Raw genomic sequence first — 22,991 nt, 5'->3', positions numbered from 1 at the left:
ATACAATGCTTCTTTCTCACTTCCGCAAAAAGCCTCTGTGGCTAGAGATGCTGGATCCCACTGTAAACCAGACAGAGCTAAAGAACACAAGCTGCCAAAGAAACCACGGCACACCCTATTCTCCAGGCTTCCCGAGGAAGACATTTCTCCTGGCTTCAGTGGCTCATTCTTGTGATCCCAGCATGTGGGAAGACTAGGCAGGAGCAGACCTGGTTTGATGCCATCCTGAGCTATGTAGGCCCTGTCACTGGAACAAGAACTACGCTGGGGGCCGGGCGGTGGTGGCGCACGCCTTTAATTCCAGCACTTGGGAGGCAGAGGCAGGTGGATTTCTGAGTTCGAGGCCAGCCTGGTCTACAAAGTGAGTTCCAGGACAGCCAGAGCTATACAGAGAAACCCTGTCTCGAAAAACCAAAAAAAAAAAAAGAAAAAGAAAAAGAACTACGCTGGGGTCAAGGCCAGGGCCCTTCGGCTCACCTGCCTGGGTGAGGAGCTCAGTGAACTTCAGCAACTGCACAGAGTGCACTGCCCACTCGCCATGCGAGGCTGTCAGCCGCTCCAGGAGTGCACCCACATGCTTTCGGTAGAGGTCCTGACTGCTGGGGATATCCTCCACCTCAGCCAGTGTGTCCATGGTCTTCTGGGCCTACAAAAGGGGACACAAAGGATGGGACCAGACTGATTTTTTTTTCTTTTTTTTTTTTAAGATTCATTTATTTATTTATTATATGTAAGTACACTGTAGCTGTCTTCAGACACTCCAGAAGAGGGCATCAGATCTCGTTACAGATGGTTGTGAGCCACCATGTGGTTGCTGGGATTTGAACTCGGGACCTTTGGAAGAGCAGTCGGTGCTCTTAACCACTGAGCCATCTCACCAGCCCCCAGACTGATTTTTAAATTAAAATTAATTTTTAGGCTGGGTGGTGGTGGCAACAGTGCACGCCTTTAATCGAAGCACTCGGGAGGCAGAGGCAGTTGGATCTCTGAGTTCGAGGCCAACCTGATCTACAGAGTGAGTTCCAGGATAGCCAAGGCTACAGAGAAACCCTGTCTCAAAAAACCAAAAAAGTATTTTTGACTTTTTGAGACAGGATCTCATGCAGCCTGGCTGGCCAGGATGACCTTCTGCTTCTAACTTGAGAATGGGAATTATAGGTATGTGCTAACACACAGTTTTATGCTATATCATACTAGGTAAATTAGCTGAGTTATAGCCCTAACTTTAGAGTCCAGTTGTTCTTTCCATTTACATTTACTGATGTTCTTTGTGGGGAAGAGGGTATGCATGTGTCAAAGTCAGAAGAGGACTTGAAGGAGTCAGCTCTCTTTCACCGTTGGAATCCAGGGATCAAACTCAAATTGTCGGGCTTAGGGGCAAGCAACCTGACATGAGGAGCCATCTCACCGGTCCCCATAGTGGCTAGCATTTTTAAAAAATACTTCTTGTTAAAGATTTATTTTATGTATGTGAATAAACTGTCTTCAGATTCCCATTACATAGTTGTGAGCCTCCATGTGGTTGCTGGGAATTGAACTCAGGACGTCTGGAAGAGCGGTCAATGCTCTTAACCGCTGAGCCATCTCTCCAGCCCTATTTTTTGTTTTTGTTTTTTTTTTGATATACAGTTTCTCACAGTATCCATGGCTGTCCTGGAACTCAGTCTGTAGACCAGGCTGGCCTCTTAACGCAGAGATCCAACTGCCTCTGCCTCCGGAGACCTGCGACTAAAGACACGCACCAGCAGCACCCAGCTTGGAGTCTATTTTTTAAAGCTTTCCATCCCTAGAGATTCTCTTGTCATCTGAGGTCTAAGACATATAGGAAACATCAGCTAAACAGAAACATCTGACCAGGAAGTAAGTATTGTAGAACAAGCCCACCAAAGAGCAGGCAGGGGCCACAGCAGGGCTACATCGGGGCATCAGCCCTCCCCACAACACTTTCCGCCTCTGTCAGTGCTGTTTCTCCAGCAGGTAACAACAGACACAAACCCATCCACTCAGCAGCCCAAAGTGCCCAGCTCATTTGTGTGTGTCTACGAACCCACATGCAAGCATGTTTGTGCATGCATGTGTTTCCTAAAGGTGAGTTCAGAGCCTATGCTAACAGGGACTTGACCACACATGAACAAGGGGCAAAGTAGTTTTAAAGACAGGGCTTGGAGTAGAGGGGGAGGATTGCTTAGTCATTTGTAAGCATGAGGCCCTGATTCTGGTCTCAAGAACCCATATGAGAAGCCAGGCATGATGGTGTATGCCTATAATCTCAGCAATGGAGGCAGAGATGGAGTGGGTATGGTGGTCCTTAGGGCTTGCTGGCTGGCCTGGTCTCTTTGGTGAGCCAGTAAAAGATTGTCAGATAGGCAAATAGGTAGGGCCAGAGAGATGGCTATGCAATTAAGAGCACATACTACTCTCGAAGAGGACCCAAACTTAGTTCCCAGCACCATGATAAATAGGTCATATCCACAACTTTAAAGGAATTTTAAAAAAAAAAATTATTTATGTATATGAGTACACTGCAGCTGTCTTCAGACAAACCAGAAGGGAGCATCAGATCCCATTACAGATGGTTGTGAGCCACCATGTGGTTGCTGGGATTTGAACTCAGGACCTCTGAGAGAGCAGTCAGTGCTCTTAGCCACTGAGCCATCTCTCCAGCCCCCAGCTCACAACTCTTAACTCCATGGAATCTGAAGCTTTCGTCCATCTTCTGCAGCTACTGCACTCTTGTACACACACATACACAAATCAAAAAATCTTTCAAACTCTGATGATGCCAGAGGAATGCCATCAACACACACACACACACACACACACACACACACACACACTCTCTCACACATACATGCGCACACTCACACACACTCACACATACACACATGCACATGCACACATACACTCACACACATACTCACATGGAAAAGCACACATGCCCACACACACACATATGAGCATAAAAAAAAAACCAAAACCATGTTACTATTTATAGATAGCTCTGGCAGGAAGATTAAGAGTTCAAAGTCAGCCCGGGCTACACAGAAAGACCACGTTTAAAAACAAAAGTCTGAGCCGGGCGTGGTGGCGCACGCCTTTGATCCCAGCACTCGGGAGGCAGAGGCAGGTGGATTTCTGAGTTCGAGGCCAGCCTGGTCTACAAAGTGAGTTCTAGGACAGCCAGGGCTATACAGAGAAACCCTGTCTCGAAAAACCGAAAAAAACAAAAAAACAAAAAAAACAGAAGTCCAGCTGGGCGTGGTGATGCATACCTTAATCCCAGCACTCAGGAGACACAAGCAGGCAGATCTCTATGAGTTTGAGTCTAGCCTGCTCTACCAAGTTAGTTCCAGGACAGCCAGAGAGAAACCCTGTGTCAAAAAACCAACCAACCAACCAACCAAAAAACCAAAACAAACACAAAAACCCATGTCTGGAGAGATGGCCCAATGCTCTCTTGTAGAGGTCCTGTGTTAGGGTCCCATGTCAGGGGGCTCACAGCCATCTGTTACTATAGTTCTTGGGGATCCGATGTCTCTGGCCTCTCAGGACACATGTGGTCATGCCCACATACAAATACAGGTATGTACACAGCTAAAAAAGCCAAAAACCCAAAGTAAAAGCCCTGCAACACTGAAGCTGACATGAAAGGCCCTAGCCCCACCCCCAGCTACAAACAACCCTCCACCCTCACACCCACAACAAAGCTACCACCCAAATCTCCCAAACTGTAAAACATCGGTCACTGAAGACTGCCTGCATCCTCCCCGCATAGCTCTCCTACCCAGAGCAGATCTCAGGGTAGAAACTACTCGCTGGCTGCTCTGGAACCAACCACAAAAGCTAGTGGGGGGCTGAAGGAGGGTTTAATACACTAGGCAGTCCCTGACATTCCCCAGGGCAGTGGGCCATATATATCTCTTCCTGACCTGATGGGTCTGGCTTCCTTTCTGCGGCCTACAGGCACAGCCTTGCTAGAACTCATAGTCCTATCAGTGACAAGCTGTCTTTGATGACATATGACACATATTCTCTGCAAAGGTTTCTTCACAGAGAAGAATCTGAATAGAGAAAGTCCCCAACAAGAGAGGAAAAGGCCCCCTCAGGTAGGGTTCCACAGGAACCTAAGCCTCCTGCAGGCCCAGGGTGGTGGCTGAGAGCCTTGCTTGGGTTCACTCTGAAGAAGTAGCATCTGGCCCATATGGTTACTGAGGCTCACAGGGATTCTATGTTAGAGATTTATGTGTTCGTGAGCGTGCGCACGCATGCATGGGAAAACAGGCTGACGCTGAGTGCCTACTTCAGTTACTCTCCACCTTATTTGTGAGACAGAAGTTTGCCTTCAGAAGTTCAGGGGTAGCCTGGGCTACATAATAAGGCCATCTAAAAAACAGAACAACAGCCGGGCGTGGTGGCGCACGCCTTTGATCCCAGCACTCGGGAGGCAGAGGCAGGTGGATTTCTGAGTTCGAGGCCAGCCTGGTCTACAAAGTGAGTTCCAGGACAGCCGGGGCTACACAGAGAAACCCTGTCTCGAAAAACCAAAAACAGAACAACAAAAGCAAAAATAAATAAATAAATAAATAAATAAATAAAATTAAAACTTAAATGCAGAGTTCAAGGGGACAGAAATAACTCCAAGAGCTGTGCTACACTGCACAGCCATCAGCCTTCTCTATAGCTTTTGGCTGATCAGGAACATTTTGAAGCACCAAGAGATTAGAGGGAAGGGCAGCGAGGGTCCGTCCAGCATCCCAATATGACTATATAAAGGGGTCATTCCCTGGAGACCACCTTGTGAGAGACTCCTTCTAAATATTCTGAATTCGTTCACCTTTGCTAGTCAAGCCTGCCCCAGGTCTGAAATTCAGCCATGCTAGAGACTAACAGAAGACAACTACATTTCCTGTAGAAAGAGATTGCGGCTGCAGGGTGCTGTGCCCTTACCTTCTTCTCAAGACCCACGGCATTGGAGACTGACATTATTGTCACCAGCACCTCCAGGAGCTGCAGGCTGGCAGCACGACAGTCTTCCTGACAGACAGACAGCAGGGCCTGCACACACAGCAGCAGATGCTCCAGGTAGAGATTCTGGAAGACAACAGTGGGAGTCAGCATCCCTCCCTCCACAGCCTACTATCAGTGTGGTACACACACACACACACACACACACACACACACACACCCAGCAAGAGCCAGAGAAGTAGCTGCACCCCACCTGAGGGCTGCAGGCCCTGACCTGAGCACAGCCACAGAGAAGGGCAGCACAGTGGGCCAACAGGGAAGCTTCAGAGGGATAAAGAATACATATCGTGGGCCAGCAGATGGTGTGGGGTATGCTTTTAATCCCAGCGCTTGGGAGTAGAGGTGAACTCAGGAGTTCGAGGCCAGCCTGATCTACAAGCGAATTCCAGGCCAGCCAGAGCTGCATAGAAAAACCCTGTTTCAAAACAACAACAAAAAACAAAACAAAACAAAACAAAGAATACACACTGTGAATGTTCACTGGTAAATTAAAACTGCCATTCGTATTTATTCTGTGCTTTATGGAACCTGTGAAACAGACATGGGATAAGAATAAAGGCCTGGCAGTGGTGGTGCACTGCCTTTAATCCCAGTACTCAGGAGGCAGAGGCAGGCAGATTTCTGAGTTCGAGGTCAGCCTGGTCTACAGAGTGAGTTCCAGGACAGCCAGGGCTATACAAAAAAACCCTGTCTCAAAAAAAAAAAAAAGAATGAGAAAGGACACACATGCAGAAAAGCAGTCTGTGGGATTTCTACCTTCCCGGGTGAGAGCCCAGGTGAGCAGGTGAGTGCAGCCTCCCTTAGCATCGCCAGTACCTGTTATGGACATTCTGGCTGGCATACCCGTTCCCTACCCCAAACTTTCTAGCCTAGGGATTGGGCTGAGTCTCCTTCCCCCAACATCTCTGATTGCTGTAGAACCTAGCCATTTCGATTATGCTGGCCTCTTGCTTGGACTCTTGGTCTCCAGGCTCTCTTCTCCCTTTCCTCACAAGGCCCAGTTCAGCCTGCCGGGAAATGTTCACTCAGGCCGCCCCAGCTGTCTCTACCTCTGCCCTCCCTTCAATGTACAATAAAACCTCAGCCGCTTAGGAGAGGACCTGTTCTCTTTTCTTTTTCCCCTTTTCATTCATAGGTCTGTTGTCTCATGATCAGGGAGGTGGAGGCAGGGGGATCAAGAATTCAAGCCCAAAATTCGCTATCTAGTTAAGGTTCTGCCTAGGCTACACAGGACTGTCTCGACAAAACAAAACAAAACACAACCTAACCAATCAACCACCCCCCAAACCTCATATTGAACAACTCTGTGACATTCCCATGCTGAAATGACCAGATGTCTTTGATCCACTTACCTACAGTGGGGTGAGGCTATGGTTTGGCTGGCGGAGTGCTTGTCTAGCTTGCACCCCAGAGATGCCTATCACAAGCTTTCTAACAGATGTAGATGCTGAAGGTGAAGCTGCACATTCCTGGCTCCACTTGGCTTCAGGTGCATTTCCTGTGGACCCATGGCTGGGTGGCCAGTAGGACCCTGTGAAGCACTCACCACAGGATGCAGGGAGCAGAAATCCCACAGGCTTCCTCCTGCATTCATGTCCTTTATCATTCCTACCTTGTCTATTCATGTCCTTTATCATTCCTCTACCTTGTCTATTCCAGAGCACAATAAATAGGAATGGCACTGACAGGCATAAATAAAAGCACACATACGTACACACCAGCCCTCAGAGAAGTGAGTGTACCTGCTGAGAAATCTTACCAGCCTTCAGTTTGTTCTTATCATGTTCTCATGACCAGAAATCCAACATCCCAAACAACTTCACATGAAGTGGGTAGGGAAGCACTTGGAGCTGTCAACTTCCAAGTTCAAGGGCTGTGAGCCCACCTAAACACCTGTGCTTTCTTGCTAGTAATTCCGATCTGGCAAGAAAGTAACATGCCCAGCCTAGGTTTCTCTGATGCCTTAGAGTCCCTGGACCTAGGAAGAGGACATGCTAGCACACTGGAAGGAGAAGGGCCTCTTGGGTCCTACCCTGCTCTCAAGCTTTGTCAGTTTCCTCTCGGTTGAACAATGGTCAATGCTAACAATCTGTACTGCTCCTGCAGGGAATCCAAGTTCAGTTCCCAGCGTTCTTGTCCAGTGGCTCACACTCACCTGTAACTCCAGCCCTAGGGGACTCCTAGCCCTCTTCTGGACTCCATGGACACCTGCACGCATGTACACATGTACAAAGCAGAATACACCTTAAAAAAGACATCAACCTCCTTTGCTAGAAGGCTGGACAGTAATTCTCCCGTCAGCTAAGAGGCAGCACAGACGAGCCTGACAGGCCAGATCTACATTCTCTGGAAGCGACACTAAAAAATCAAGTGGCCACAACTTCCTTAAGACTTGAAGCCACACCTTCCAGAGGGGGAATGTTCTGTGTATCCAGGGAAACACACAGCTGACAGATCGGCAATTTATCTAGATGAGTTCTGGGAAACACGGACACCGAGTGGTGAGTGCAGGAACATAGTCTGCCCTCACTCCTCCCTCGGACTCCAGTCCTGTTCCCACGGGGCTCCCTTATTATCTTGTTATTTAAAAGTCAAATGTCTTAGTTTCTCACTATGTAGCCCAGGTTGTTCTCCATCCTCCTCAATTCTGGACTTATAGGTGTATGGGTTGAATGAGAATGGCCCCGTAGGCGCATAGATTTGAACATTCGGACCCCAGTTAGTGGACTGTCTGGAAAGGGCTGGGAAGAAGGGCTTTGTTGGAGGTGTGTCACTGGGGTGGCTTTGCAGTTTCAAAAGTCCACAGCTTTCCCAGTTAACTTTCTCCCGCTGCCTCGTGCTTGTGGATCAAATGCCAGTTCTCAGCTTTTGCCCCAGTGTCATGTCTGCCTGTGGCCATGCTTCCTGTCATGATGTCCATGGACTCTAACCCCCTGAAATTATAAGACCCCAATACTTTCTATAGTAAATTGCCTTGATCATAGGATTTCATCCCAGCACTGACAAAGTAACTAAGACACCAGTATGTGACACCACACCCACAGGTCTTTCACTCAGACAACAGAAATGGCTGCACAGATCATCAGGGCTGACATCTGTCAGTCAGTGCTCATCCCTCCAGCCCAGCTTTTTCAGAGCTTAGCCATCTCTGGGTGCACCAAGGCCTAAACAGGTATGCTGGCCAGGGAGCAGAACCTAGTTTCCCAAGAGGAAGATCAAGGTGCTGGAGGAGAGGGTATACCTAACATACCTCAACACAGCAACCTTCATTTTGCCCTGAGTAGAAGCAACCAGAACACATCCCAGTGGTCAAGTCCAGGTTAGGCTGCTCTGGCTCAGCTTAAAGCAAACCTCTCCATCAGGTCACAAGTGGTTACTTCAAACATAGGATTCAAGTGCTGAGTGACACGTACAAGAATGAGCTCCTGGTCACCCCTGAGGATGTGTGTTCACACCAATGATGTGCTGTGTAGTCCCCGGACTCCCTCAGACACGTGTCCCTGACCTACGACCACCCACAGCAGCAAGGCCGGCTGGACTCTCCTGGGAGATGGATGTATCTTGAGCTGCCCAAACCACTGACACTAACAAGAGGAAATCTTAACTTAAATGGCTGCCTGTTGTGGGTGGCTACAGGGCTGAATAGGGGCTGCTGCCACTGGCACCTGAGTGTGCTGCTGCCACCTGTGGCAGCATCAGCCAGCATCAGCAGTTACACTCAGAGAGTGGCCAGCACTAGGACAGCCTGATGCCCACCCTTCCAGATACCCACTTACATTCTCAGACCCCTGGCAGATGTGCTCCTGGGCCAGCTCTGTGGCTATGACCTTGACGTGTGGCTGGAGGGCATTCCGGGGGCAGCCCCGGATGACAGAAGCGAGGATCAAGAGGCCAGAGGCAGAGGGTGCTTTCTTCAGCATGGCTAAGATCAGTTTCAGAAATACTTCCGGGCTGACAAAGGTGCCAATGAGCTCTGCGGCTCTTATGCACTGCAAGAAAGAAGGGAAGATGCAGAGTTCTGCAAATATGGCCACAGCCAGGGCTCCCACTGGTGACTGGGCTTACCCGACAGGGCCTCGCCTGTCATAGGGCATGAGTTACAGGACCTGTGGGGAAGCATACACCCTCATTTCTCTCATGGGGGATACCAAGGCAAATGGGACCCAGGGCTCTGAAGTACCTGGCTTTCCTGCTTCATTTGACACCAGCAGCCTAAGTGTCTCATTCATACAACCAATGCCTCCGCACCCTAGGGAATTCAGCAGTGGCAAGGACAAGGGCCAAATGCAGGGCACATGCAGGGCAGTGCACACCAGCCCCACAGGCCCTTCGCTGCTGTTTGCATTAACAAAATACTCACTCAAGACACAACACAGAGCTGGGCAGCAGTGAGGGCTGCCAGTGAGGGGGCTGGAGTCGCTGGAGAGGGAGGCACAAAGCTTGTGGTCCCAGCCAGGTCTGCATCATGGAGCAGACAGGGGCAGCACACAGACACGCCTGTACACAGCACTTCTCACCAGTCCCTCTCACTCCTTCATAAACCATATTGGGAGATAGAAAATCCTTCATTCTGCCAATAAAGCAGCTGCTCACACACTTCCTGGTAATGCCTGGAGAGGAAGCTCAGAGAATGCTGTGCTTGCTGCATAAGCCTGGTGATCAGAATTCGGGCCCCCAGCACCCATGCAGGAGGAGGGAAGGGATGACAGCCTCTTGTCACCCCAGTACCCAGGAGACAGACACAGGGGACCGTAGAGCACGCTGGCTAGGTAAGACTAACTGAATCTATGAGCTCCTGCTTTAGTGAGAGATCCTGCAATCAGTGGACAGCAGCTAATATCCAGTGTTAGATTTGGGCTTCCATAAGCATGCACACAACTGCACATGCATATGTAAACACACATGAACAGATTCTCTCCCCCGACCCCCTAAGTTTTGTGTGGAAATGACATAAGTGTGCCTGGGCTGGAAAAGCCAGTCTCTTAGGCCAGCTGCTGACAGCCTGGTCACTGGAAGCAGAGCCTGCTGCATGTGCCCTGTGAAATCAAAGGTGAAACAAAGTTTGCCTGGAGGGCACCACCAGGGCCAGGCTAGTGGCTGACTATGGGGGAGGTGAGAAGGGCAGGAGGAGAGGTCTACACCTTCACCCAGCTGGTGACTACAGAACTGCTTCTACAGGGCTGAGAGCTTTGCCACTGCATGGTAGGACACTCACACTGCTGACCACAGCCTTCTCTTCATCGGTGCACGCCTGATGCAGGGTTCTGAGGATGATCTCCAGGTGCTGGGTGATGTGGTCCTCTGCATGCAGTAGCAGCACCGGCAGCAGCTGTGCTGCCTTCACCCGCGTCCCCACCACCCAGTCGGTGATATCATGACAGATGGCAGGAAGCACCTTGGAGAGGTTCCTGAAGACCAGCTCTCGGCAGCCCAGGCCAGGGCGGCTCTCTAGAGGGAGAAAATGGGAACCCACAAAACCAGCTTCAGGGTCTGTGCTGCAGAAAGTGGCTAGTTATACCTTCAGTCTGACTGAGAGTTCAGAATGTCTCAAGACAGAAAGGAGAGCTAGTCTTGGCAGCTTGCAACTGCATTGAGGCAGGAGGATTCCTGTAAGTTTGAGACCATGTTGAGTTACACAAGTTCCAGGTTATCCTGGGGTGCAAAGTGAGACACCATTTCAAACAAAACAAAACAACAAAAAAATTAGTCAATCAACTAAATCAAAATACCCACCGTACACCCCCCCAAGGAAAAGTGTGAGGGTCACAGTCATGATGTGAAGTATTTTTCAACAGGCAGTAGTGACACACACCTTTAATCCCAGCACACCAGAATCAGAGGCAGGTGGATCTCTGATTCAAGGCCAGCCTGGTCTACAGAGTGAGTTCCAGGACAGCCAGGGCTACACAGAAAAATCCTGTCTCAAAAAAACAAAACAAAAAAGTAAGGCTATACTGAAGTATGACAATAAGAAACCACAGTGGGACACACCTGCAAACGGTCACCACAAACCCTGAAGTAAATTTAACTCTAGGGCTTCCCCTGCCTGACCCAATAGCCCTGCATCCTGCACTAGTGTTCTCTCTGGCATCTTCACTCAGTGGACTTGTACAGCAGACTCTGTGGGAGTCATCTATGCCGTGAATACACCCATTTCCACATTCATCTCCCGAGAGCTCAGTCCTGACTTGGGGCTGTTTTAAAGGTGCTGTGCTGGACCCTAGCACTCAGTTCCTCATGGGGTCAGGCGTTTATTTACCTTTCTTGGTGTCAGTACCTAGTCTGGTTACACCATACCATAGGTATGCCTTAGACCATAGGTAGGCCTTAAGACCATAGGTAGGCCTTAGACCATAGGTAGGCCTTAGAAGAGAGCACCTGCCTAGCTTCTACACTGCTCGACTCCCCTGCCATGCCACAGCCAGCCTTCAAGGTAGCCTGGAAGCATCTAGCAGCATCTTCTGGAGGTCCAATTTCCATTCCCCAATGCCAACACCAAGCACGCATACAGTCTCTGTGCTATTTGTTACCATCCTGGGTGGTTCTGTATTACCATCCTGGGTGAGGTTTTTCCAAATACTGTCTGTTTAAAAGTTTTGAATTGTTTTTCTTATTGAGTTCTGAGAGTTCTCTGTATGTTCTGGACACAAATAGTAATTGCTTTCTTGGTCTTTTATCTTCTGAATACTGTGTGTGCGCGTGAGCATCAGGGATTGAACCTACAACCTCACATTTGCTAAGTAAGCACTCTACCACTGAACTATATCCCCAGTCCCTCATGGGGGATGCTAGGCAGGTAGTCTACTGCTAAGCCACAAGCTCCTCACTGGTGGATTTGGTCAAGTCTTACTGCTGAGCCATGTCCTGCCCAGGCCCTTAGTGGTGGATTCTAGATGAATGCTGTGTCTCTCAGCTACATGTTCAGCCTCTTTGAGGCAGGTTTCCCTAAGTTTCCCTCTGAACGCACTGCACCTGATAGCCTAGACTGCACTCACTTCTCCCGCCTCGGCCCTCAGGCATTTGCCACCAAACCTGGCCAAGGAGGAGGACGGGACAGCTCAGCTAGCACTGGCTCTCGGTGTGTGCAGTTGCCAGCATGTAGTCTACATACACTAAACAGCTCAGCACCCGTGCTGTGCTAATCTCAGAGTCTGGTGGGCTGTGGTCAGGCTGCTCTACAGGACAGCATGGGTATGAATGCTTCCACTATACAGAGCACTCCACTGGTTCCAGGACATTGGAACCTACAGAATGCTTCAGCACCATGTAGACCCAGTATTGGGAATCACTGGCCCAGTTATTTCCATTTATGTTTATTGGGAGGATTAAGTATGTTTTTTGAGAGAGGTCTAACTATGCTTCCCTGGCTGGCCTCAAGCTCACAGCAATCCTCCTGCCTTAGCTTTTCCTACACTTAGGATGGCAAACTCCACCATGCCTAGCCACTTTTACTTTCTTATAATCACTATAACAAATATCTGTAAACATAATTGTCATAAATCTGACACAAACATAGATAAATGTTAAAAACAACTAAGTCAAACACTAAGTAAAAAAGCATGCGTGTTAATGTTCTCAAACACAAGCTGAGCCATCACTCGGAACCAGGACTGACTAACCTACTCTCGCACAAGCAGGGTGCACACTCAGTACCACCTGAAAATGCTTGGGTTTTGCCAGTGGTTTCCCAGGCCTGCTTTAGAGGCTGAATTAGAAGGCTCACAAGGTCAAGGCAGTCCAGGCAACTTAGACCCTGTCTAAATATGTCTCACTTGGTACTGCTTGCTTAGATTAGCATGCGTGAAGTCCTGGTTCCACTTCCAGTATCACAAAATGAGAGCAATGTGGTATATATCAGTAAGCATTTTGGACATGGAGGCAGGGGAATCAAAAGTCAAAAGTCATTCTCAGCTACAGGCCGAGTTTGAGGCCAGCCTGGGCTATACCTCATAAAGAAAACCAAAACTACAAGTAAAAAGAGGGCAGGGGTATGAGGTCTTAGGTTCAATTCTCAGCACTGTAAACAAATAAACAAAAGCCAAGGCCCAGGAGATGGCTCGGAGGGTAAAAGTCTGATGATCTGAGTTCCAACCCTACAGCTATGTTTAAAAGCAGAACAAGGCCGTATCTGGCGGCATGCTTCTGTAATCTGAGCTGTCTGTGGAGAGATGAGAAGCAGAGACAGGAGTCTCCTTCAGAAGCTCCTGGGCCAAGTAACTGGAGTAATTAACTCAGACGCACAAACAGCAGATCCTGCTTCCCAAACAAGGTGGGAGGCTAGGACCAACTCCACAGTCGGCCTATGACCAATACATGGGTGCCAAGCCTTTTGTGTGCCTGTACATTCTCACACATGGTTTATTGTGTGAATGCCTGCCACAGCACAGGTGACAGTCAGAGGACAACTGGTGGGAGTCAGGTTCCCCCACCACGTGGGCCCTAGCGATGAAACTCAGGCAGCAGGTTCCTTTTCCTACTGAAGTGCCTCGCCAGCTCCAATAAATGCAATGTGAAAACCCCAAGCTAATTCTCACACCTTACCTCCCTACCTACAAGTACCGAGTAACTCTTCTACACATTCCTGTAGATGCTGGTGGTGGCTAGTCCTGGTTGTCAACTACCTCTGGAATGAACTACAATCCAGAAATGGAGGGCACACCTGTGATCTACATCTTGAGGTTGGAAGACACAGGCTTCTGACCTTGATCTTGACAAGTGATGACACATGCTTTTGATCAAGATCTTGAGGCATAGTGGCCATGAAAATCTTAGGCCCAAGCAAGGTAGCACATGCCTTTAACTCTAGGAGACTGACACAAGCAGATCTCTGAGTTCAAGGCCAGCCTGGGACAAAGCAAGTACCAAATCCAGGCCCTGTGGTCCACACCTTTAATTTGGGCCATACCTTCTGCTGGAGACCTACATAAGGATGACGGAAAAAGGAAGACTCACTCCTCCCCTGCTTCCACTTCCTTGCCAGCACGTCTGTTGGAACCTACTTCTACAGAAGACCTGCTGAAACAACTAGCCTCATGGGACTGAGCAGTGACTAGATTCTTGGACTTCCCATTCACAGATGCCCATTGTTGGGTGAGTTGGACTGCAGCTGTAAATCATTCCAGTAAATTCTCTTAATATACAGAGTCATTCCATAAGTTCTGTGACTCTAGAGAACCCTGACTAATGAATGCAGAAGTCCCCCTCATCAACATCCCCAAATGTCAGGACTCCCCTCTGTCTTGGGCTGACAGCATTACTTAGGACACTGTTTCCTATGTGCCCATGTTTCCTTCTTTGGGGCTGGGAGGTGAGGGTGGGAGGGACTGCTATGTAAACAGGCTTCTTTCTCTTAGGATTCATTCCAGCTGTGACACGTGTGTTCTCCCCCACTTGGGTTGAGGAATGTCCCATCCTGCCACCTCACCTAGTCTCTCCCAGACAGGTACATGTGGGCTGTTTTCCTCTGGAGCTCATATAGAGAATGTTGCTGGGGGAGTTTCATTACTGTCCAGTGTCTACCGTGGGGTGGGTGCTAACAAGCACCATGCCTGTCATCCTAAGAAGCCTCCACTACTTTCTCAGTGTCCTTGTGCTGGTTTTCTGCCAGCCATGCTTGTTTCAATTTAGATTCCCTCCGAGATCTCATTATTTACCAGTTGGTTTTTAGGCAGGCTAGGTCAGTGGTCCTGCATCTGTCTAGAAATCTGTTAGCACACGTAAGCAGGGAGGAAGGCCTTAAGGTCCCAGTCTCATTTACTCAAGTCCAAGTCCAGAAGCACAGAGACCTTAGTGCTGTGTATAAAAAAAAAACCTTCTTTGAGGGATTAACTACAACATGATAGCAGGCCACATCTGCAAATGGACCCTTCAGTAGAGCAGCTATGGACATCTGCAAAGCCAGACACCATGGCAACAGGCAGCCATCAGTACAGGTGCCAGGACCCATGGAGAAGGTGAGGCCATGCCAGGTTCAGTGAAGCAAAGGGGATTCCACCTGGAGGGACTGGGGAGAGGGGCAGGAAGATTAAAGCTGGTGCAGAGGTCAAAGTTCCCAGTTTCAGAGGGAGCAGGGGAATCTGACCTCTGTGGAAATGTTCCCTTTTGTCTACGAGGCCTGCACTGTGTGTTGCCAAGGCAGAAGGACCTGCCCTTGGGAAGAGGAAAAAGCTCCTACTGTGCTAGCCGCTTTTCCTTTTCTAGTCCTATTCAAATCTGTATCCCAAACACCCGGATGGAATGCAGGCAGGGCAGGCCGACGGATGGACACAATGACACACACTCACAGGGACCCTGCTCAGACCCAGACCAGCTCTTTTGTTTTGTTTTGTTTTAAGAAAGAAAAAGAAAGAAAAAGACCCTGTGTCCTCCCTGTGCCCTCAGCACTTGAGCACGGCCAGCAAACAATTCCAGGAGAAAGATGTTTCAAAGGCAACCGCTGCTGCCACCATCACTAAAAAACTTGGCAGGTGCTGTCACCAGAGCCCTGCCCCTGGCGGTTTGCAGGAACTTGAGGACACTTTATTCAGTGAAAACTGATTTGGAGGCAGTGAAGTGCATGCAGCCTTCCTTGCTGCCCCACCCAGCGTCATTGTAAAAGTGGGGACTTGAGGACGCAAGGTGGCTGGGTAGGTACAGGCCTCTGCCATGCAAGCCGGATGACCGGAGTTCAATCCCTAGAGCCCTCATAAGGATGGAAGAGAACAACTCCACAAAGTTGGCTTCTAACCTCCTGTGCACAGGAGTCCACCCCTACACTGTGCACAGCCACAGCCACTAGTATGGTTAAAAGAAATAAATAGGTCAAAGTGGAGGTTTAGGTGCTAGAGGCGGTTCAGTGGTTAGAGTGCTTGCTGCTCCTGCAGAGGACCTGACTTTGGTTCCCAGCACCCCTGCTGAGGAGTTGAAAAACCACCTGTAGCTCCAGCTCCAGGTGATATGACACCTTCTTCTGGACTCCAAGGGCAGTACACAAATCCATGCTGCCAACATACAACTAAAAATAAAAACAAGGGGGAAGAGGGGCTGCTCTTCCAGAGGTCATGAGTTCAAGTCCCAGGACCACACAGTGGCTCACAACCATCTCTAATGGAATCTGATGCCCTCTTCTGGTGTGTCTGAAGACGGTATATGCATGTAAATAAAGTAAGTAATGCTTAAGCAAGCAAGCAAACAAACAAACAAAAACAAGGGGCCAGAGAGACTGCTCAGTCGTTAAGAGTGTTCACTGCTCTTCCAGAGGACTTGATTTTGGTTCTTAGCACTCACATTTGGTGGCTCACAACTGTGGCCTTCACAGGTACCAGGCATGCACACGGTACAAATACACACATGCAGGCCAAGCACTCATACACATAAAATAAAAATAAATAAATCTTTAAAAAATTTAAAACCTCCCATGTGTCTGTAAGTTGGGCATAAACCATGGTAGAGGTATTGATATTGCTTCCTTTCTGTCCTAGGCACGGGGAAGCCTGAACTTGATTAAACTGACCCAGGAGCTAACCCCAGTGTGTGTGGCACTGGTAACTGTAAGCGCGTGTGGCTCAGCTGTAGTCAGGCAGTTTATGCTGGTATGCTCAAGTCCCCCTTCCGCGGCAGGAAGAATGTAGAGAACATATCTCAGCCACTCATCTGAGTGCCTCTGACCCTGAATACTGACTGTTTCAGTTGCCTCTTGGAGTGGAGGCAAATCAAGCTCAAGCCCACCTAGGAAGCAGTGAGGGTCACTGCTAGGCGCAGTGATGGGGCTAAGATTTGACAAGAAGATGCGCTGCCCCAAGCAGAGATGTCTGGCCACAAGAGAGCATGACTTGACACCCAGTGGCCGTAGTCAGGAAGGCACCAGAGATGACCCAGTGATGGACACATCCCTTCTTGGTTTCAGGCATGTTTTCTGAGGAAGGTCACAAATCCATAGCTCTAACAGGCAGTTTAGGGATGTAAGGGGTATTTGTACACAGCCCCTCAGTCAAGGACAATACAGGTCTCAGGAAGGTAGGCAGAGGCCAGGCTCAGGGGAGGGAGGGACAACAGCAAGGAAGACTAGGGTGAGGGTCTGAGTATAAGTGGTAAGGCCTGATGGACAAAATGCTGCACAATCATGAAAACTTGAACTTCCAACTCTAATCCTACACTGAAGTAACTTCAAAGGGTAACGATCAAACTCGTGAAACCCAGTGTTGTGTTGCTGGCTGTGGTGACTCAAGTTCTAAATCCACCCTGCTCGGATAAAGAATGAGCTGAGCAGCGCCGCTCTAACAGTTCAGAACCAGAACCATGAGATGCCTGTGACCACTGCCAGAAACAAGCTTCGCTCGCCCCTAACTTATACCAAAGAGAGCCTTGCAGACTTTGAGCTTGGGAAGTTGGTCAGTGCAGACACGTAGCACACAAGCAAGCCTTCCACGCCGCTACATCCAAGTCTTTCACTTAGCACAAGTCCAGCGTGGTATCTCTGCAAGACAGTCACTACCTCCCACACTCTCCTTGCTCATGTTACAGTCGAGGTAGGGACTTCCTTGCACTTCAAGGCCAGTCTGTCCGTGGACACTGCTAGACTGCCTGCCAACTCTGTGACATAACCTTGGACAGCAAGGGCAGAGCTGTTCAGCTGTGGCACAAAAACCAGGATGGGGATGTAACACAGTGGCAGAAGACTTGGTATCATACATGTGAGGCCTCGAGCTTGAAACTGATTCATCATCTCACACACACAAAAAGATAAACACACAAACAGCTTCCACACCTCAGCTCTACATCTGGAAAACTGCACTCTCAACCTAACTTATCAAATGAGAACAAACCCAGCTTACACTGCTGCCTGTACCTTTCTCAGAACTGGTTTCCTTCTGCCAGCTTCTGAGGGCAAGGAAGACCCTCAGGAGCAGAGACGCTGACTGGAGGGGGAGGCCCGGACTCAGGAACTCAGCAGAACAGAATTCAGGAGCAGCCTCAACGTCACTGCTATGTCCACAGCCCACCAGATCTTGATCCCTCTTCTGGGGCTAGGAAGAAGCCACCCAGGAGCTGGGGGACAGTGCCTGTCATTGGTTACATTTCTGTCCTTGTCAGGATGTAACCCTGGCTGATTTTGAGATGTGCTTGCCTGACAACAGAGGAGGTCAAAGCCCATAAGGCAGAAGCCAGGTTGTAGGCAGAAACCCTCCTCGCAGCAGAATTTGCTAGACAGCCACAAACATGGGCTCAAGTCACGACTATGTGAGGACAAACAGGTGCCACTAGAAGACTGCCCCGAGTTCAGAACACACACAGGAAGACAAATGCCACTCATCCCTGACCTGCAGGCTTAGCTGGCTCTCGATGAAAGGATGAAGCCTGCCCAGGTGCCATTCCTGAAACTCTCAGTAGTGCTATAGAGGCCTGGCCCAGCTACAGGTCCCTGCACATGCTCAGAAGGGAGTGGTGGACAGATGACAGGACATCTGGATGTTTATGGGAAGTCCTCCCCTTCTTTAAAAACAAGCCCAGAGGTGGGGAAAAAAAATCAGGTCCTGAGAGACAGGACAGAGGCTGGGACTGCTTGCCATCCAGGGAAGGTGGCACCCTTCTCTGTGATCTCCAAACAGGGACCTAGCAAACACTGGGTCCAGCAGTACCTCAGGTACTAGTGCCTTCTCAAGCAGCACCACTCACCGTGCTCAGGGCTGTGCCCGCAGCAGCACCACTCACCGTGCTCAGGGCTGTGCCCGCAGCAGCACCACTCACCGTGCTCAGGGCTGTGCCCGAAGCAGCACCACTCACCGTGCTCAGGGCTGTGCCCGCAGCAGCACCACTCACCGTGCTCAGGGCTGTGCCCGCAGCAGCACCACTCACCGTGCTCAGGGCTGTGCCCGAAGCAGCACCACTCACCGTGCTCAGGGCTGTGCCCGCAGCAGCACCACTCACCGTGCTCAGGGCTGTGCCCGCAGCAGCACCACTCACCGTGCTCAGGGCTGTGCCCGCAGCAGCACCACTCACCGTGCTCAGGGCTGTGCCCGCAGCAGCACCACTCACCGTGCTCAGGGCTGTGCCCGCAGCAGCACCACTCACCGTGCTCAGGGCTGTGCCCGCAGCAGCACCACTCACCGTGCTCAGGGCTGTGCCCGCAGCAGCACCACTCACCGTGCTCAGGGTAGTTGGGAGGAGGAGGTGAGGCGAAGTCCAGCTTGTCCTTTAGATCTGCCTCGTTCTCCTGCTGCCACTGCAGCCCGACCTTCTCCCACAGGCTGGTGGCTGTCTGCCTGCAACACAGCAACACAGGAGTGGCGGTGAGGTCTGGGTGCCGGGAGACCCCGTCCATGAAGGCCCTGACCACAGAAGCCTCAAGGGAACACCTGCTGGGCTGGGGAGAAGGGGGAGGTAACACACATCACTTGGCAGGAGTGGCCTTCAGACAAGCTCTGACTACATGGTGACAACACCAGCAGAGGCCTGATGTCCACCTATGGGCCCAACTGAAATACTAAAAAGGTCCAACAGGGTCTTAATGATGGGAAACAGGTCAGATGACACAGACCACATAACACATGGAATAAGGGCACAGGCAGATTCTTTGGGCAACTCTGGAGCGAAGCTCTTGTTCCAAATCAGGTAGGGGACACCACGCCAGCCACCTGCCCGGCGGGACACTTACCGGATCTCAGGCATTTCATCACTGAAGCTGCTGAGCAGCAGTGGGGTGAGCTTGTGTAGGAAGGAGTAGCGGTCCCGGAGATTCAGCAGCCATCCCCCGACCACCGAGGTCACTGCCTGCCGGACCTGCCGCAAGAGAATAGAGAAGCATCACTCATGAGTTCCTGGGAAGGGTGGCTCAGAGTCCTGCTGTGGGGATATTAGTCCTGAAACAGGGGTGGGCACAGCCGCCCCCACCCCCGACAAATGAGAGAATCACTGCTGATCCAGACCTTCGTAACACCCACTAGCTCTGTCCTCTGTGGATTCACTGTCCCCTGGCAATATAACTGCGTTTGCAGTCTTGTCACCATGATACCTGGGTGTTTTATGGGTTGTAGTGATGATAGATGCACCTTGTATGACATGTGACAGGACTCTATGACAATTCTATAGCAAGCAAATGGAGAGGCATACATGGAGAACTGCTTACGGCTGGAACGAGGATAACTGGGTACAGGCGACAACCGTGCCAACACTGTGGCTGTAATTCACAAGGCTGTGTGTGGTACAGAGGACGGGCTCTAGCACCTCGTACATGCTGAGCAAGTGCTCTACGTCTGAGCTACTATCCCAACCCGGAGATGATTAACTCAATTCACAAGTTTGAGGTGAGTGGGTGAATCACACACATGTGAATGACGTGATAGAGAGATATACAATCAAACAAGATAAAAAGATGGGCTGCGAGCCTACAGCAGGATGGGGGAGGACATGCAGGCTGGGCACCTGCACAAGTGACGCAGGTGTGGAGGCAGGAGGGTCCTGACACACTCAGGCCAACGTGGTCATCAAAGGGAGGGGACACAACTTGTTACTGTGTGGAGGGTCTGACTGTGATGGGGACAGCTTCTGGAGCATGCTGCCCGCTTCCCCTCTTCCCACCTAGCCAGGGTCATGTGCTCCCCCCTTCACTTGTTTCCTCCCTTGGAGACAGAGCCTGCCTACCTCCAGTCCTTTCTCTGTAGGGGACATTACCATAAGCTACAACAGCTTAAGGTCTGAGACAGGCCTGTGTTCTGAAAGCCAGTGAGTGCTCTGTCTACATCTGGAGGGCTCCTGTCTGCCCCCACCAGCATGGAGACCACCCCAGCACCGGACTTCCGTTCTGTCCTTCCCGGCAAGGCCCTAAGCACTAGGCCCTGCACTGAAATCCTCCCAGTGGATGAGCACACGAGGGCACTTCTATTAACAGAAGCACATGGTTTCAGGACTGTCAAGCAGAAAACTCCCAGTACCTGAGGGACGTCGTCGAAGAGTCTTTGAGCAAAGTGGGAAAGGACATCATCCACTGAGTTCCCACTGCCAAACTGGATCACAGTGCCCGTGGCTTCGATAACGGCTACCCGGACCTTCCAGTGCTGGTGGGAGATGGTCTGCATCAGGGGGCCTATCAGGGACTCCGACTGCATGTGGAAGTGCTCTGTGGGATTAGGGAGGCTGCTGGTTATGGGATACAGCTTCATGGGGCCCTGTTCTGTGGCTACCATCAAACCTTCCTCTGGCCTCTGCTAGCCTCAGCTCCCACTTTTCCTCTCCAGTGGTGCTGGGAGCTGCTTATGCTCCAGGCATCCGGAGGGATATATACACCTATTTCAAAAGGTTGGCTCCCCCCTACCCTCAGGAAGACTTTAAACACTAGGCAGGGCCTCTTACTTTTCCAAACTCTAGTCTAGAAGGAAAAAAGGGAAAAGGCCCTGATCAAGCAGAGCTGTAGATAGAGGGTAGAAATAAACGAGAAGCAGCCTCCCTTCATCCAGGAAGTTAGTGACCCGAGTCAGAGACAGAGAAGACACTGCAGTAAAGAAACTGAATTCAGTTGTCCTTTCCCACATGAGTTCCATAACCCAGCATAAAAATGATCATGAAATGGGTGTGACACAGGTCTGAGAGTCTAGCACTTTAGGCTGAAGCAGAAGCATCGTTAAGTTTGACGCCAGCCAGGGCTACACGGTGAGATCTCTTGTCTCGTGCCCCCTCCTATCTGAAATGACCTTTCGAAGGAACCAGCCCACTTTAGTTCAGTTTCTGGACATCTAGGTAACCAGGGAAGCGGATCCGACGCTCACCCGGAGTGGCACGGGCCAGAGCGGCTGCGCACTCGCAGCCCTCCCGGCGCACCGCAGCGAAGGGGTCGAGCAGCGCGGCCCGCAAGGCGCGCACGGCGTCGTCCAGGTGGGGCGCGAGCGCGGCGCCGCCCAGGTCCACGGCGAGGTGGAGCAGCTGCACGAGGGCGAGACGCAGCTCCTCGCAGGGCTCCGGCGGCGGCCGCGCGAGTTCAGGTCGGGCTAAGCGTGCGCTGAGCGCGGGCAGCAGACGCGGCAGAGCGTCGCGGGGCCGCGCGGCGCGGCGCAGGCCAAGGTCGAGCAGGTGAGCGGCCAGCGCGCGGCAGCCCTCGGCCGGATCGCTCAGAAGCCGCAGCAGGCGCGGCAGCAGCAGACGGGACCAGGGGCCCTGGAAGGCCGCGGAATCCGCGCCGGGCCGCACCGCCTCTTCCAGTGCCTGCTCCAGAGCCTCCAGAGCGCGCCGCCGTCCCAGTTTACTTTCCGTCTCCAGCCCCGGTAGCAGGCGGCCGAGCGCGCGGGTCAGTTCCGCGGCTTCAGCCGCCTCGGTGAAGCCCGCGGCCGCGGCCACCTCCGCCTCCGCCGGCGCCGCCATCTTGAGCGCGTTGCCTGTCTCCAAGGGAACCGGCGCTAGTACGTTGGTCCGAGCACGCTTTACGGCAAGACTTCCGGCTGCCTGGGTTGCTCGAGGCTGAGTGCGCGCCTCTTAGGAGTGACGCTGGGGGAGGGGCCAGGGGAAGTGGGCGGGCAAAGGGCTTAGAGGGCGGAGTGACGGGGCCGGAGGACAAGAAAGGCTAAGAGAAGCAAGTGTAATTGGCTAGGTTCCGGAGTCGAGGCGCGAACCTTGAGGGCGAGGCAGAAGGCAGCAAATTCCGCAAGGAGGTGTGGGCGGTACGAGGGGGGGTTGGTAGGTGGGACACGGGCCTCTTGGGTAGGGGCTTAGTGTAAAGAGAGGGGAATAAGGGATAATGGGAGGGGAAAGAACCAAATAGGCGGGGTGTGGACTTCGGGAGCTTTGCAGGAGGTGGCAGGCGGAGCCCTGGCTTTTGTGGGCGGGGCGAAGAATAAGGGTCTACGGGAAGGAGGCGGGGCAAGGAGTAGTGACTGGGATGGGGGGTAGGTGGGCGGGGCATGGGCCGCGGAGCTGGCCGACAAGTTTCAATAATAGGTGGGGTGCAGGTTTGGAGAAGGGACATAAAGCTCGAGGTTGGGGTGTGGGTCTGATTAAGGTGA

At 51.2% G+C, this 22,991-nt stretch overlaps 1 protein-coding gene across 1 annotated transcript in view; it reads right to left on the bottom strand.

Moving 5' to 3' along the window:
* Dnaaf5 (dynein axonemal assembly factor 5) overlaps positions 1 to 22,443 on the bottom strand; it is a 38,420-nt gene extending 15,977 nt beyond the window's left edge. The window contains exons 1-8 of the mRNA XM_021162954.3: positions 21,765 to 22,443; positions 20,934 to 21,118; positions 19,658 to 19,782; positions 19,147 to 19,265; positions 10,241 to 10,473; positions 8,802 to 9,014; positions 4,948 to 5,091; positions 478 to 646 (exon numbers count right to left, since the gene is read on the bottom strand). Coding sequence (XP_021018613.1) covers positions 478 to 646; positions 4,948 to 5,091; positions 8,802 to 9,014; positions 10,241 to 10,473; positions 19,147 to 19,265; positions 19,658 to 19,782; positions 20,934 to 21,118; positions 21,765 to 22,353 — 1,777 coding nt within the window. The 5' untranslated portion in view covers positions 22,354 to 22,443. The remainder of the gene's footprint in view (positions 1 to 477; positions 647 to 4,947; positions 5,092 to 8,801; positions 9,015 to 10,240; positions 10,474 to 19,146; positions 19,266 to 19,657; positions 19,783 to 20,933; positions 21,119 to 21,764) is intronic.
* Positions 22,444 to 22,991: the final 548 nt, after the last annotated feature.

The sequence above is a fragment of the Mus caroli genome, unplaced genomic scaffold (assembly GCF_978045245.1).
Source record: "Mus caroli unplaced genomic scaffold, Mus_caroli_1 scaffold_4, whole genome shotgun sequence".
Lineage (NCBI taxonomy): Eukaryota > Metazoa > Chordata > Mammalia > Rodentia > Muridae > Mus > Mus caroli.
This window is presented reverse-complemented; position numbering and strand designations above follow the sequence as displayed.